The sequence below is a fragment of the Megalops cyprinoides genome, chromosome 14 (assembly GCF_013368585.1).
Source record: "Megalops cyprinoides isolate fMegCyp1 chromosome 14, fMegCyp1.pri, whole genome shotgun sequence".
NCBI classification, from domain to species: domain Eukaryota; kingdom Metazoa; phylum Chordata; class Actinopteri; order Elopiformes; family Megalopidae; genus Megalops; species Megalops cyprinoides.
The window spans coordinates 26,679,597-26,696,074 of record NC_050596.1 but is presented as its reverse complement, the minus strand read 5'-3'; the positions used below and the strand labels follow the sequence as shown (position 1 = coordinate 26,696,074).

The 16,478-nt window shown below is 43.2% G+C and overlaps 2 protein-coding genes across 2 annotated transcripts in view; one reads left to right on the top strand and one right to left on the bottom strand.

Annotated features, from left to right (window-relative positions):
- Nucleotides 1-1,484: 1,484 nt before the first annotated feature.
- lancl1 (LanC antibiotic synthetase component C-like 1 (bacterial)) lies at nucleotides 1,485-8,685 on the bottom strand. The gene is made up of 10 exons (XM_036545592.1): nucleotides 8,599-8,685; nucleotides 8,037-8,229; nucleotides 6,581-6,698; nucleotides 5,581-5,788; nucleotides 5,266-5,413; nucleotides 4,832-4,978; nucleotides 4,448-4,630; nucleotides 3,005-3,181; nucleotides 2,035-2,107; nucleotides 1,485-1,684 (listed from the first exon to the last, which is right to left on the bottom strand). The coding sequence occupies exons 2-10, from the start codon at nucleotides 8,121-8,123 to the stop codon at nucleotides 1,608-1,610; spliced, it is 1,218 nt and encodes a 405-aa protein (XP_036401485.1). The 5' UTR covers nucleotides 8,124-8,229; nucleotides 8,599-8,685; the 3' UTR covers nucleotides 1,485-1,607.
- Nucleotides 8,686-9,325: 640 nt separating this feature from the next.
- The window catches only part of cps1 (carbamoyl-phosphate synthase 1, mitochondrial), a 53,601-nt gene continuing 46,448 nt past the window's right edge, over nucleotides 9,326-16,478 (top strand). The window contains exons 1-9 of the mRNA XM_036545161.1: nucleotides 9,326-9,445; nucleotides 12,585-12,694; nucleotides 13,525-13,669; nucleotides 14,098-14,187; nucleotides 14,413-14,469; nucleotides 14,740-14,832; nucleotides 15,267-15,356; nucleotides 15,704-15,832; nucleotides 16,215-16,321. Of these exons, the coding sequence (XP_036401054.1) occupies nucleotides 9,326-9,445; nucleotides 12,585-12,694; nucleotides 13,525-13,669; nucleotides 14,098-14,187; nucleotides 14,413-14,469; nucleotides 14,740-14,832; nucleotides 15,267-15,356; nucleotides 15,704-15,832; nucleotides 16,215-16,321 (941 nt within the window). The remainder of the gene's footprint in view (nucleotides 9,446-12,584; nucleotides 12,695-13,524; nucleotides 13,670-14,097; nucleotides 14,188-14,412; nucleotides 14,470-14,739; nucleotides 14,833-15,266; nucleotides 15,357-15,703; nucleotides 15,833-16,214; nucleotides 16,322-16,478) is intronic.

Here is a 16,478-nt window from a genome sequence, read left to right as displayed (position 1 = left end):
ATAATGAAGTAAACAAGACATTAATGCAGTCACAAAACTCGTGTAATATGCATTGTACACAATAAGCATAGATTCAGTATGTTACAGTATTACGACGACCAACTAAAAATGTCACCACTTTATACAGTGTGTGCATGGTACTCTGTGGTCTGGAGCACACATCGCAAAACACTCACTGCAAATCCACAAACGAAAAGGGCCTCCCGTGCTCTGTATTACCCATTACATCAGACAACACCATAATACATGTATATCCAGCGCATTTTATTGACAGCAGGCAGGAGATTTTAGGAGCAGTTTATATTTCAGATCACGGAGTGGAGGAACACAGGAGAACAGCAGAGAGCAAGAGCTGGAAAAGGAAAGGAGAAACTAAGAACAGGCTAGCTGAGTTAGGTGTGTAAGTATAGTTACACTACAGAGCTGTGCACTGTGTTTTCTTTACAAAACAGTAAGGTAATATAAAAAGAAAACAACTGTAACATTTAATTACACACACAGCACTTTCATTGCCATGCATTCTGCATACAAAACATATTTATGCTTCATGTAGAAAATCAACTGAACTCTGGCAGATGCAACCTTTTAACCTTATTTGTAAGCACAGATTAGTTTTGGTAATTTCCACACTGAAAATGAATACTGAAAATTGCTGCATACTGATACACAAAGCAGCAACAGCAAAATATCTCTAAACCTAAGGAACAGAAATGTATTGCAAGGTAAACGTGCATTTGTTAAGAGAAAAAAAGCGAAAATTTGTATTTATTAAAAATACACGAAGTGAGAAGCCAGTATCAGAGCTAACACTAAAGGAGTGTCTGTGATTAATGCACCTTCCAGAGTACAGGTTTTGTGCAAATACCATTGTTTTGTCACACAGTGCAATTCCTTTCTTGACAAATTTCATGTGAGAAAACCAGAAACAGAAGAACCTTTGCATGTGTGACATCTTTCATATCACACATCACATATCATCATATCACCCTTTGATATCACAAATCAGCATCACAAATGGGCATATAATGAATGTGCCATGAAAACACAATGTATCATAATGGGACCACCGTTATGATCCCTACGTAACATCACCATGAAAAGTACTTTGCAGGATTTTCCCATCACCTACCTTTTGAAGCCATCATTAATGACTCTGCCTCCTTCCATTGCTATTTCGATTTTAAGTATTAATCTTTTCAATATTGATGATTTTTATATAACCAACAGACACCTTCTGCTCAGTAAGACTTACAGCGTCAATGCAATAAGAATACTTGCGATAGTGCATGTGACACCTTGAGCAGAGCATAAGCATGCAGACTGACGGGCAAAAGGAGACAGACACTCTCCGCAGGGCTATGCTAGCCAGAGCAGCATCAGCAGGGACACCACACCGAGAAAGCACTGCAGCGCTCTGTGATGCCATCCACTACAGCTGAACTACACCTTCCCTCATCACAGGTGGGGGGGGGGGGGCCGGGGGGGGGGGCTTCAGCCCCACTTCTCAGTCTTCTGTTAGGATGACAAACTGGTGAACTTTGGCCGAGACAGGGAGGCAGGCAGGGGGGCGGGTTTCACCACAAGGGCGGCGCCGGTGGAAGGCGGCTTTACATCTCGAAGGCGGGAAACTTTGACCTCAGGGGCTGCAGCAGGTCAGCCAGGAAGTAGATGGTGCCAGCCATGCCTGTGGAGGGACAGGTGGAACAGACATCACTGCAGAGGCCAAGGGAAAGGGACTCAAGCTCCCAGCAAAGTGGGATTAAAGAACTGCCTACCCACAAAATTCATGGTTTTATGTTATGTGTATTGGTAACGCTGTGTTATGTGTATTGAAACATTTATAGGATCCTATGTTTACTTCTATTATTGGTTGTGTTAATAACTGAAATACTTCAACACTAACTGGACAGAAAAAAGCTGGACAGCTTGACAGAAAGAGCTGGTGACTTTTGGTCTTCTGAAGTTGTGACTAGCGCTATATAACCTTGTATGGCTGTCATACTGTTAATTTAGAGCCCCGTCCCCTTACTGTACCTTCAAAGAGAGAGAAAGGTGTGTCAGGTGTCCGGCAGCCATGTTTGCCATAGTCCATGCACCACTCTGCGAACTACAAAATAAGGAAAAGTCTCAAAATATCATTAAGCACTCACTTTGAAAAATATGCCAACCAGCGCTGCTGGAGTGAGGAATAAGTATATGGGGACCTTGGCAGGGATGGCCTGATTTATTTTTAGCCTCTCGTCAATGGCTGGAGCTCTTTCAAAATTGTTCATGGGAGTCGAGCCAGTGTGGATGCCCTCTGAAATGACTGTAAGATGAGATGCATCCACGATGATGCCAACTCCTACGGACATGAGCCTGCAGGCTGCCAATCAGTGCTGATGAAATGCTTTTGCATATTACAGGTTAGTATGCTCTCCAGTTATGCAATTGGCTCCTGTCCAATAGCGGACTACGGCCAGTGGCGTGGTCAGTGCTTCTGGAATGGTGAAACACTGAAAAGCCAACGTGCCGAGCAGTAAACTGCCACTTAACAACTGCCACCCTATCATTAACGCAGTAAACACTATTCACAAACACAGAGGCATAGTGATATGATGGACCCGTGTTCAAATGTAACTGTCATCCAATCAGAACTGCAGCAATTTGCTACTCACTGTTTATAAACAAGTGCGCCTGGTTGACAGAAACGGCCACTTACGTCGCAGACTACAATTCCCAGAATTCCCAGTACTAGTTTTAGAAAGGGAGAGATGAGATATTTGAGGCAACATAAAATGGCTGGTAGAGACTGGAAAACGTACCAGGTTTAATTCTAGTTGGCTATTTGAGTACAGTTTAGACAATGGATATGGGAGAAATTTATCCGGATTCTCTAAAAAAAAAAAAAAAAAAAAAAAAAAGTCCACTTTCATGGCATTTATCCTTTAGAAGGGCGTCCACAGAAGCCAGGGTTAGACACAGCACAGCTGGACAGGATGTGTGATCTGCGTCCCTCTCTCACCTTGCAGGCCCTGTACAGGTACTTGGGGTCGCGGGTGTGCTTGTAGAGGGCCAGGAAGCCGTAGGCGTTGCCAGCCGCACCATGGCACAGGCCGTAGCCCTTTTTGAGCAGGCCGCGCTGCCAGATCACCTCCCCGCACTGCAGCGCATATATAAGGTACTGCTCCTCACCGTACACCTGCAGGGAAGGAAGGGCCATTTACATCCTGCGTATTAAGAGGGGCAGGGCGAAAGGATAAGTAACTCTACCTCACTGATTCTCAATCCTGCTCCTGGGGGGCCCCTGCTCTGCACGTTTTCCATCTTTCCCTGCTCTACCTACCTTACTGAACTCATCAGTGGCACTTTTGGTTAGCTGAGCACACCTGATAGAGCATGTTAATCACACTAATTTCAATCAGGTGTGTCTGGAGCAAGGATAGACAGAAGATATGCAGGACAGGGGGGCTCCAGGAGTGGGATTGAGAAACACTGCTCTACCTCACTGTCATAGCTTGTGAGCTTCACTAATCAATGTAAATGCAAGAATATACATTCAGGTCTGATTATTCAAAAGTGTATGCATATATTGACCTTGTGTAAGACTCAGATATTGAAAGTTTTACTATCCATGCAGACAGATCAGATTGTCTCACTACTGAAAGCATGTGAACGGTCATTAAGTTGGCAGAGATCTTCATTAGTTCCAAAAAAAAAATTATTAAAAGCAGTAGCTGACAAAGCATGCATTTATGTTGCCAGTAAGTTATGCAACATAGATAAACAGACAGTACTGCTCTAGAAACAACTGAAAAGATGTTCCAACGGTTTCCACATTATGTATATTATGTAGACTCTTTTCTTGTCTCTACCAACGATGGTAAATGTTACATAGAGTAAAAGAGATTTGTTCTGTCATTGTTTTCATAGACACAGCCCTCTTTGCTCTGAAGGTTACCTTTGAGCTTGAATGCTTCCATTGGTTCTTCTTCCTCCTATGTGATGATAAATGCATGTGCAAACACCCGCCCTTGACTTGACCGGATCAAATCATTACAATTGCAGAACTGGAAACCAAAATTCTTTTGGCACACACTCTTGTCCAGGAGGAATAAATATACTCTACAAACCATCACTTTAATTTATTACAGGATTATATCAGATACTGCTAGTTTTGTTGCATCGTTGTTGTGGGTACAGCAACAAAATATTTTTAGAATATTTGTACAACTTCATTTTGGGCCCAAAACAACTGCTTGCTCCCCTTGCTGTGTAACCAGTATCGGCTCTACCCCTCCGTACAGGGTGTAACCAAGAAAGCTTCACCTATGTGACCACTAGAGGGTGTCACTGAACTGTAAAAATAAAACAGAAAGCACTGTATCAGTCCATTCCTGGGAGAATTGCTGATGCTTCAACAGCCATTTTGTAATGTATTCTAATGCTCTGGGTTGGCTTTGTGTACCTTGTGGGCCTGCAGAAGCATGTAGATGACCCCAGGAGAGCCGTGGCACCAGTGCACCAACAGGTCGCGCGAATCCCCGATGCAGGGCGGGAAGTTGCCCGACGGGAACTTCAGCTGGCATACGAAGTCCACGCTGGGTTTCACTAGCATTAGTAACCTCTCCTCACCCACCCCAAAGCCAGGCTGGAAACAACCAGAGAGGATGTGCCAGAGAGTAAGCAAAAGTGGATATCCGAACCGTGACATTTATAAAGGAGAAAAACCAAAAATCAGCCTGCCTCACTATCTGCAAAAAAGGGAAAAGCGATTTATAAACGTAGCTAAATGTGACTTGAAGTTTACCCAGTTGGAAAAAAGGCTTACGCGTGAGCTGATGAAATTTACCTGCATGAGGAAGTAGTAGATTCCCGTGAGGCCGTGAGCAGCACCCACATAGTACTCCTGGTACCATTCATACAGTAAGGGAGTCTTCTCTTGGTACCGGCGTTTCTTGGACAGATTCTCCCCTGAAGCCAGGATAGCCTCACATATCTGGACAAGACACACAAGAAGTCTTCTGCAGCAGCACGTAGGTTCCATTAACTCAGTAGGAACCATTTACTTTGAATATATGTATCTGTGCTAGTCTCTGTTTTATTTATTCCACACAGACATGCTTAACTGCTTTGCTGCTCAAAACAATACACACCCACACACACACACACACTTCCTCTCCATTCCATCCATCCATCAGTGTCCTGCTACATTGTAAGGTCCTTCACCAGCCTGTGCTGTCACCTCACAGAGCACACACTCTGCACACTGTGCTGTACACGGACCAGCTGGATGTACTGCATGGGAATCTTCTCCTCTTCAAACTGCTGGTTGACGAAAACCAGGGAGGAGAGGTAGCCGATCCTGCCGTACAGAAGCTCATCCGGCAGACTACCCTCCCCCTTCACCACGGACCGGTGGAGCTGGAGCAGCCTGGAGACGCCAAGAGACAAGAGTGAGACACACCTGAGCAAGTTATCTTTACAACTTCATGAACACCTACCTTCAAAACATCTTCAGAGTTCTGAGATGCAGTGATAAATCTTCCGATATAAACATATTCACAGCACTAAAAAAAATGTGCTCTCAGCAGCACTGACCTGCTTAGACACTCATCAGCCTCCTGTCTCCTCTGCAGCCTATGGTAGACCACGGCAGCCACCGCCAGAGGCCCCGCATCTCCGCAAAGGAAGGTCACCCAGCGGCGTGTTAAGCACTGCAGGCTGCGGCTCACGTAGTCCAGCGCCCTCTGTAGGAAAGAGGGCTCCCCAAAGACGTTGGAGAGGTGCAGGTATAGCAGGGCAATACCTGGGGAGAAATGGGTGGGAAGGGGGTTACTGATCTAGGCACAAGGAGGAAGCGGGTTGCTTATTGCCTTTGTTTTAAATTGTAAAGGCACCAATGCTGCTTCTCTCTCATTGCTGTGAATTGCTGGGTGACATAAATGCGTAAAACCAGTGGCATTGTGATAGAGCTAGGACTATTCACCAAATGGTGCACAGGGGAGATTGTGCTGCAGATGTGGCCTGCAGGATCAATCCAGTGAAAACCATCCAGGTATTCAGAAGTGACTTTTTTTCCATCAAACCTGACTCTGCATTTTCCCATACTACATTTTCTTTCATATTTGTAATTAAGTTGCAATTTCAGTCCAAGGCAGGCTCACCAAAGTCTGTAGCAACAAAAACAATATGTACACAGGCAAATACTTATACATAATACTTTTACATGTGCTGATTCAGACCTGTGTTACACAGCATAGGCCATTTAGATTAGCACAAAGTACTTCATCAGCTGTAATTTTAGAAAAAAAAAAATACTATAAAGTGGTGCAGAGAGCTTGGCACTGAATGACTGTCCTTAACTGCTTCAGTTTGGGGTTTAGGGAAGCATTTGAGACACTCCAGACGTTACAGTTTAAGTGCTTCTTTAAACGCATAAAATGTCAACGTGAAAGTACTACAGTTTCGCCTTGCACAAAGGTGTGTACAAAGAGAATAATAAGAGAAAATTTGAAAATTAGGGCTTCTGATTATGTGTTTATTATTTGATTATTCTTGAACAACTTGTGCTGCAGGGGGGACATGATGAACTCCTTACCTGCCCACCCAGTGTAGCCACTGCAATCTCTGGGATCAGCTGACTTCAGGCCATGCTCCATGTGGGACAGCAGTTCACTTATCTTACTGCTCAAACGCCCAGCAAACTCTGCCGTCAGCTATAGGAGACAATACCTCACATATCAGTCAACTCCCCCTCTTATAATATTGCGCCCATTTCAATAATAAACACCAATACAGCGAACCCTTTTAGACATGGTATTTAACCCTTTTTAGACCCTTTTAGGCACGATATTTAACAGTCCTGACTCATTGTGACAACTAATATTCTGCACTTATTGCAAAATGCAAGGACTCCCTTGCGTCATGGCCAAATTTCCAATCTGGTTCTCAGAATTCTGGCCAGCTAAACATCCTCCACTATAAGATTAACCAAATACTTCTCTTTCCACCTCAACTGATGTGTCTTGGGTGTGTTGATGCAAAAAAAAAAAAAGAAACCTTTATTAAGATTCCAGACTTTGGCCTTACACACATAGAAATAAGCTTCTGCGCATTCTGAATATGAACTTTCTGAACTGTTGCCACAACCACAACAGGTCATCTCAGTCCTCCTGGCCTGATTCAGAGCGGGAGGTCAAAGCTCATTGTTCTGCCTGCCCTCTCTCTCTGCTGACACACCCAGTGCCCATTACTTTTGCCAGCCGTGACTGTGGCCACAGACTGCTGAATCCACAGCGCTGGACTATAGCTTCAGCGCCGGCGTCATGCATTCCGGCCTACACTTAATCCTGCTCAATGACGGTTCACCATTGTCCACCTAGCTGTAGGTGGGGAACTGGAAGCCGCAGAGTAAAGGGCTAAAACTGGACTGTGAATAAAGGGCTACTGACACCATGCGTCAGCATGCTCTGGGGCCTGCTATCCCATAAGCCCCGTTTAGGCTGAAAGGGGATGACATGTTTTTTGGTTCCCTAACGGCATATGCGACTTACTGTTGTCATGCTCAAGGGATTTCATCACAATTTCTGCAGATGGAAACTATATTTCATCACCCATCACCCAAATTAATAAATGCTGCAGACTGAGCTGCAACTTGCACACGAATCTATCCAGGTCGTCTTATTTTTAGCCGGGAAAAGCTTACGTGTACACTGACAACTGCAAAGTGTCTTAAAGGTAGCTGGGCAGCGACTGAAAACACCACAATGTAAATTTGTCCCACTGCCATTACTGCATGCTCGAGCCGGATGATAAATGAAATATACTCGAGCAACTCAAACATAATCAACATGCACCGATAAAATCAGAAATCATTGACGTAAGTGTGCAAGACTCGCACACCTACTTGTAACGAGAGTGAGCGTAGCTAGCAACCTGAGGTACTTGTGTCATTGCGTTGCGCCTATATTCTGGACAGTGAGAGCCTCCACCTCAAAGCTAGCTAGCAGTACAGCTAACCAGTATTAAGCTTGCTAACTATTACGGCAACTTACTTTGCCATGTGGGTCGAAGAGATATTGGGTGCAGGCTGGTGTCCCGTCATAGTCTGTGTATGGATTTTTTAGGGCTCTTGTCTCCATAATTCTTCGCGCAGCAATCAATCTGAAGACGAGGATCGCTAACTATCGATGACGCGATACGAGACTAGTCAAGCCTCTTGCGCAGCACCTCTGAGCACGTCGACTTCTGAATGAGAAAACATAAGATACGACACAGCACAATGACTATCAAGCTAGTCAGCTAGCTGCATTTTTGCTTACAGGACCTTGTTTTGCATTTACCACTATTATTTTCACGAAAGACAGGCACTTGACCCCTTATATTATAGCATGTGCAACAACTTTTGCTTGCTAGCTAGGTCACCTAATTTTCGTAATTAAATTACAGACAGCTAGCTAGCTAGCTAACACAAAGTCTACTGTAAAATGCCTATAGCAGCTTTCAACAAGATAATAACGGCACCGCAGACCTACAAGTGCACTCAAATGCATAACATTAGTGTTACTAAAGGTAACGTTATCCACGCTAAGTTCTGTTTGCTAGTTAGCTACACACCCTGCAGACTTTATTTCAGGCATACAGTGCAGTAGCTATACACAATGTCCGCCCCCTTTCGCTGAATCTTCTTTCTATTTAGCTAGCTAGCTATACTTCAGCGCATGCGCTACTGCAAAAAGTTAGGGAACGTCTGAATGTGAATTTAATTTTTGTAAAAAAAAAAATGTATAAAAAAAAAACAGCAACAAGGCAGTGTCGTCAAATGCACCGGCATCAAAACTGAAAATTGACGTTGTCGTAGTAAATAAATCATTCACAGAATATGATGAGATCCCACAACAAAGAAAAGTTCCAGTGACCCTTAAAGAAATAAGCCCACTAAGCAAAGTTTTTTTTTTTTTTTTTTTTTTTTGAGGTAACGACTAATCAGAAGTTTACAGGACTGGACAGTCCTCTGATGTTGGTGTATGGCTCTGTTGCTCCTCGCACTCATCTGAACATATGTTAACCAATCATAGTTGAGAGCGCGTTGTAAGCGATGAGAAATATAACTAGCCCCGGGTCTGTTTCCCACCCTCTTCCAGCCTCCCAATATCTCCGCCTCGGCTACTACATGTTCAAAACCATTCAGAGACGCGGACTGTGAAAGTGCACTATCCCACTAACACATATTCATAAGAAAAGTGTGGCTAATTTCTAGTTTACGATCATTAGTTATTGTCACAAAACAACGTGCCCCAAACAACCTCTGCTCCAGTAAAGAAAAGTAACTAAAGACCGGAATATGACAAAAATCTTAACAGCATATAAAGTTGCCAGAACGCTGCAGCGCGGATTGTCTTTCACAAGAAGCAGAAACGTTGCCGGGTGGAAATCCAATGGGTTGCGGCTATTTAGTCTGAAGGTAAGACTGTTCTTTTGGAGTTAGATTGCGACCACAGGTTTTGACTTGCTGTTTGGCTATTTGAGTAACGAAATGAGTAAATTGCAAAAATAATAATAATAAAATAAATGAATGAATAAATTACTGTATGCTCGCATTGTGCACATTGGCTGTTTGTTGAACGTTCCGACTGCTATACCTAACGTACCTAGGAGACCTGCTGCATCGGATTCTTACTGAAACTGAAATGAGTGAGCCAGCTAACTAGCTAACACATGAAACCTGTTGCATCATGCTTGTGCGCCACAGAAAGCCTTGCCGTTTGGAATTTCAGTTTGTTTTTTAACGTGTCAACTTGTTCTTTATATGGTCCCCCGTTGTTTATCGACAGGCTACATTTTTTTCCCACTGAGACAACCCGCTCTTTAAATAGTTAGCAATTTTGATGGTTTAGATGCAGGAACACTGGACCGAGTAACAGGCAACTAATGGAGATGGCCCATTTAAATGTGTAAGTGCAGTTTATGACTGCAGCATCTTGCAACCTGATCCTGTTAGCACACTTGTGCAGCATTTTCGTGGTTTGTGTACTCCACAGCTGTGTTGGATACTAGTGAAATGAATTATTATGACTATTATTGTTGTTGTCATTTTTTAAATATTGTGCTGCTTTAATGTTAAAATATTGTACTGCTCGTAATGCAGTCCATTTAGCATCGAATGAGAGCAACTTTTTCCTCAGCTTTTTAAATAGCCTTTTCCCCAGAATGTGTCAGCCTGGTAGCTAGCTCGGTTATTGGCTTACGATACGTGTTGTATGACAAGCTGACAAGGTTAAATCCGTTTTCCATAAAACAGTTGCCTGCACTAACCCTTGCCTTGTAAAGGTACAATTGAAAACGAACATGACAACGACAGCCACGATTACAGCACTGCTGAGCGGCAGCGTGGCGTACTGGTTAGGGAGCAGGGTTCTTATGCTGAAGGTAATGTTTCCTGTTGGGGCACTGCAGCTGTCCTTTTGGGCAACCCTAATTGCCTCGGTAAATACCCAGGAGTATAAAAGAACAGCATATAAAAATGTAGCAAGCGTAAATCACTCCGGATAAGCGTGTCTTCTAAGCAGCTTGAATGTAGTGATAATAAATATTTGAATCGGGCCTTAACATTCTTGCGAAGATATCGGCCGGTCAGTGACCCATTTATATTTACATATTTACATTACATCACATCATTGGCAATAAGCAGACGGTTTTATGCAGAGCGACTTGAGCATATAATAAAGTGAAATGCGAAATTTACGCAACATTGCGTCATTTTCGTAATCGATTTAAAATGTTGAAGTCCTCTGGGATGGAAGAGCAGTAACAAGTTATGCAAGTTTAGGCTTGGTCTTCTCTAATAACACGCCTTGGCAGCACTGCAAGCTAGGAAAGATTTTGTCATCGATGCAAGACCCTGCTACATACGAGTCAACCCAGTAAGAGTTTTTGTTGATTAAAATGGACACGTAATTACGTCTGAAGTGACGGCTGAGTGCAGTATTCACACAGGAGACAGGTGATTTACATAAAACAACCAGAATGACATACCGACGCAATGCCCTGCTTTACTGAAAGTCATTATGCCTGCGCACTTGTTACGTTCAGCTCATTGAAACGAGCATGCGTCATTGACATTTTATTTTGCTTTACACGAGTGTTCCTCCCACGACTTTTATCGTACGGTCTGACAGTATTCTGCAAATCTGAAAACAAACAAGGCAGGCGTTTGCAGTATTTTTCAGTAAAGGATCCATTCCCAAATTACAATTTGATATTTGATTGATTGTTAAAGTGATCAGAATGGTTTTGAGTCACATGTCTAAGTGACTTCACAGGCACTTACAGTGTTTTGAACATGGACATGGTCAGGTTAATATCCCGGTGAATACTCAAAGTTTTTCATAGTAGTAGTTGACAAGTGTGGTAGCTATAATCTGTAAAGATAAAATGTCAAAATGTCTTTGTCTCCAACAGAAGTGTACAAAATATTGTAGATTATTAACAGCATAATCATTTTATCTCCTTAAGCTTTTATGTTTTCTTTACTTTAAGACTTGTTTCCACCAGGACTGTAAATGTGATGCACTCATGAAACTGGATTTTTTCTTCACCCCCCCCTTCAGGCACTTTTGCCAGGCAAAATTGTCATGTGCTTTGTTGTAAGGCTGTGTTAATTGCTGGGCTGTTGACCACTGACTCTGCTGGAGGTCCAGGACCTGTGGCTGTAGCAATTCAATAGAAAACGTAAATGCACATTTTGAATGGCTTTAAACCAGCACAGTAAAGGCCAGGTAGCAGACGCATGGAAGGCCACTGCAGAGAACACAAAATTACATTAATAATCAGTTTCTAAATAAAATGTTCTCTCCCTTTCTCGCGCTTCACATTACTTTGCCTTACACCCTCCTGTGCTCCCTCTCCAGCACACTCGGACATGGTGTCAGCCTGGCTTGGGGTTTGGGAGGGGGCCAGGGGAGAGACAGGCGAATAAGAGAACTGTCTAGCTCAGCTTTCAGGGCTGGTCAGGACATGCTCTGCTTTGGAACACGGGTCAGGGGTTGGCTGCCTGCTATAGCCTCCTGAAACCTGATGAAAAAGACTGCTCACTCCATAGGCAGAACATTATAAGCTAGGGGTGGGAAACACCCAGAGTTCAGAGTTTTTTTCTGGCTTATTGGTTTTGGACAGTGACAGACTTTTGGGCTATACTGTTCTGTTGGGTGTTCGGTTAATGTGAAACTGAAATGCTTTTTCCTAGTGAGGTGTTTTTAGTTGGGTATAGTTTTTTTTTTCAGTTATGATAGATTGTTTGACTTGAATGAATTGAATCACTTTGAGGTGAATAAAAAATGTGATTTCTGTCTTCAACATGTCCAGAAACCCCTTTGTCATCTTTATTTACTTTTTTTGAAAATTCTTCAAAAAACACATTATCATCTGCATGCACATGCCATGGAATGAAGCAATAGCATAATTGCAGACTCAGCTTGTCACTGTGCATTCTGAGTAACTCCTCGTCATAAACTAGTTGTCGGGGCAGTTTTGCTCAGCGAGGGACCTGTCTGACAATCGGCATGCAGAGAATCTGACCCCTGACCACCATTCGCCATTTCTAGGCCCAGACTGCACACTTGGTTCTGGAGGATGGCACGCGTATGAAGGGATTCTCCTTTGGCCACGGACGCTCCACGGCCGGGGAGCTGGTCTTCAACACAGGCCTGGTGGGGTAAGCCCTGCTACACTCTCTACCAGGCATTCCTGTGGAGAAACCAGAGACCAGAGTATCGCCATGGGTTTTGACTCATTACAAACAGTAACTTTTTCAACATCTAACACCATTTAAACCAAAAGATTTCAGAAACAGTGTCTTAAGGCTACACAATAAACAGCCAGACTTGGACCTTTTTCACTTTCTTCCTTATCATCATCATCTTCTACGTCATTGAAAACGTTGTGGGACCTGGAGCGTAAATGCATATTAATTAATGCATGTTCAGTGTACATTTGTTAAATAAATGTGTACTTCATGTTTAATGTGTGTTTATTTTATTCTTCAATAGTTCATATTTTCCTCATTACCTTGTTTTTCCGAAGTCCTGAATTGCATCTGGATATATGCAGTGGCATTTATTTATATTCATAATATTTTTTATTATTGAATGCATCTACTTCATTAACTGAGGCATGCCTGTGTGGATTTATTCAATAAAATAAATAAAGTGAACTCTTCTCAGGTTCTGGCAATGAGAAAGAATTGTTTTGTGTGAAATGTAGGTCGAATGAAAAATTCCAAATTCACTATGTGAAATACTGACTTTAAAATTTGGACCCAAAAGGGAACATGACTAAAGTTCAGCTTCAGAAAAACCAAGGCAAATCCACATCCAACACTGCTGATAAAAACTATGGTGGTTTTGATTGTTTGCTAACAATACGGTTTGTTTTCTATTCAACAGAGGTTTTTTTTTCACCCACATACAAATTAATCATATTAATAAAAAAATTCTAGCGCTGTACCTGTCATTTGAGATTCATTCTCTGACCCCCCTGGCACAGGTACCCAGAAGCCTTGACTGATCCCAGCTATAGAGGACAGATCCTAACTCTCACCTACCCCATTGTGGGCAACTATGGTGTGCCCAACACAGAGGAGTTGGATGAGCTGGGTTTGCGAAAGCATGTGGAGTCAGACCGCATCCAGGTGGGCCAGCTTCTTTTGTATGGACAGAACTCTTACACCACTCATCGACTGGTCACAGTTATACCTTGTGGTTCCTCTGAGAATAAAGAATAATCTGTGGTCTTGAAACATACAGTGAAGTAGGTTTGTCAGTAGTGTTTGAAACTGAAATGCAATAATAGTGTGCTTCTAAAGCACAAAGGTTTTGTAACAAGTAAACACTCCTCCTCACATGAAATGTGTAACCTCTGATTAGCAGTGGGTCAAACTTTGACCAAATTTAAAGAAATTTGAAGATTTAAAAATTTAAAAAAACTTAATTTAAAGAAATTAAGTGTGTCAAATAGGTGTGATGACACAGGAATACACTTGTCTTGCCCAAATACCTGGATTCTGTGGTGACGAAGCAACACTTATGATGTTTCGGGTGTTACGGTGTATGTCTGTAGGTCTCCGGCCTACTGGTACAAGATTACAGCCATGAATACAGTCACTGGAACTCAGTCAAGTCCCTGGCGCAGTGGCTTCAAGAGGAGGAGGTATGTCTTCCTTGTTATTACTCACTGTCTCTAAATATATCAAAGAGACTTTGGCGCAGCATTTGGCATGAGGATTGCTGCTGTAGAATGCATTACTGTGTAGGTAGTGCAGACTTAGCTGGCCCACTGGTGTGTGTGCTTCTCCCTGCCTGCCTGAGTAAATGTATTAGCTTTAGTTTTTCTGTGAATCCTCAACTCAGCAAATGTGTTTTTTTTTTTTTGAAGGTCCCGGCACTGTATGGAGTGGACACCAGAATGCTGACCAAGATCATTAGGGACAAGGTGCTTTGGTTTTTGTCTGTCTGGGATGTGCGGGCCTGAGTTGTCACAGTAAGGAACAATTAATCAATTAATCATCCAAAAACTTCATTTGTTGACAAGAGTGGGGATTTCTAAAGTTAGGAGCATATGACTGCTGTACTCATTTACCCTGGGTACATTCATTGCTCCAGCACTGTAAGGCAAACATGCAAAAAAGACCACTGAAAGCACATTATGGATTTCTGCATTTTCTGTTGAAGATGACCCTTTTATATGCCCTTTCATCATCAGGGAACAGTTTTGGGGAAAATTGAGTTTGATGGGCAGCCAGTGGAGATTACTGACCCCAATCAGAGAAATTTAGTGGCAGAGGTATCCACAAAGGTAAGACCTGGCTGATTACGGATTCATTACATCCTAATCCTACATCTTATCATCCATATTTTTAAAAATGTCTTATAATTAATAGAAATTCAGGTTGCTTGGTGAATTCAGAGATCAGCAAAGACAAAGCACATTACAAGTGTCTTTACCTTTTAGCAAGTTAAAATTCCTGCTCGTCTAGCCTAACTTTACATGCATTGTTGCTCATTTTCTAAGGTTATCTTGCTGAATGAGATTACAGCAGTCAACACGGGAATTGCACCCGTAACCCCTGGTTACACATTCCAGTGCTCGAGCCTCCCTTTGCGCACTGTTGTTCCCCATGACATTAGTAAAACATTGTATAGGAGCAACACTAACGAGGAATGCTCTTTGTTCTTCTGCAATGTTTTTCACCTGATGTGGTCATCACTTCACCCATGTTACTTTCCAAGGAGACACAAGTGTTTGGGAAGGGCAACCCCATCAAAGTGGTTGCTGTGGACTGCGGAATCAAACACAACATTATCCGACTGCTGGTCAAGGTGAGGTATCCACCACAAGACTTCTGTGTTAAGTGAAAATTGGGAATTGTCAAATGGTTGCTTGGTTGATGTACATTATAAGCAGTCCCAAATGATGGTGGGTGATTGAGTGTCCTTGTGTGTGTGGCAGTGTGGCATGGTGGTGTCGAGTAAGGCTCGCAACTGAAAGGTTGCTGGTTCGATTCCCAGCTGGGACACTGCTGCTGTACCCCTTGGGGAAGGTGCTTAACCCACAATTGGCACAGTAAATATCCAGCTGTAAAATTGGATAACATGTAAAAATTGTAACCTGTGTAAGTTGCCTGGTAAATGACAATAATGTAATAATGTGATTTCATGTAATGCAGCGTGGGGCAGAAGTGCACCTGGTGCCCTGGGACCAGAACCTGCTGAGTCTGGAGTATGACGGCCTCTTCATCTCCAATGGCCCTGGCAACCCTGCGCTGGCTGGAACCCTCATCCACAACCTCCGCAAGGTGCACAGCGCGGGGTGTGTGTGTGTTGGGTGGGGGAGTGGGTGGGGGTGGGGGGGGGGGGGGGGGTGGGGGTGGAGAGGGACACCAGGGGCCACAACTCTCTGTTTTGGGGAAACCTCTGTTTGTTATTGGGGACAAATCAAGTAACTCTGGTCAGATCATTTTCAGTACCGGAGACTCCAACAGGGATGGCATGAGCTGGCTGGCTGTGAAGGTTTCATATAAAATGCTTTGCTTTGCAGTGATTTTTGCTGTCTTTTTTTTTTTTTAACTAAAATTTCTTAGATTTTAACGCTGCTGTAAGCGTGCGGCTTAGGAAACGGGGAAGAGTGAGCGGTGTGCTCTCAGGTCAGGTGACCCGATGTCCTTCCTTTGTTCTCAGGTGCTTGAGAGTGACCGTCCTCAGTCTGTGTTTGGTATCTGCATGGGGAACCAGATCACTGCACTGGCTGCCGGGGCCAAGTCCTACAAGCTTCCTATGGGAAACAGGTACACAGGCAGAGGACATACAAGCATGTACTGGCTGTATTGTCCTTTTTTGTGTTGTTGTTGCGCCTCTACGTAAAGCATGAAAAAGTATACATTATATGAATGTATGTTATTGTCTAAAGCAGTGTTTCTCAACCCTCTCCTGGAGTACCCCCTG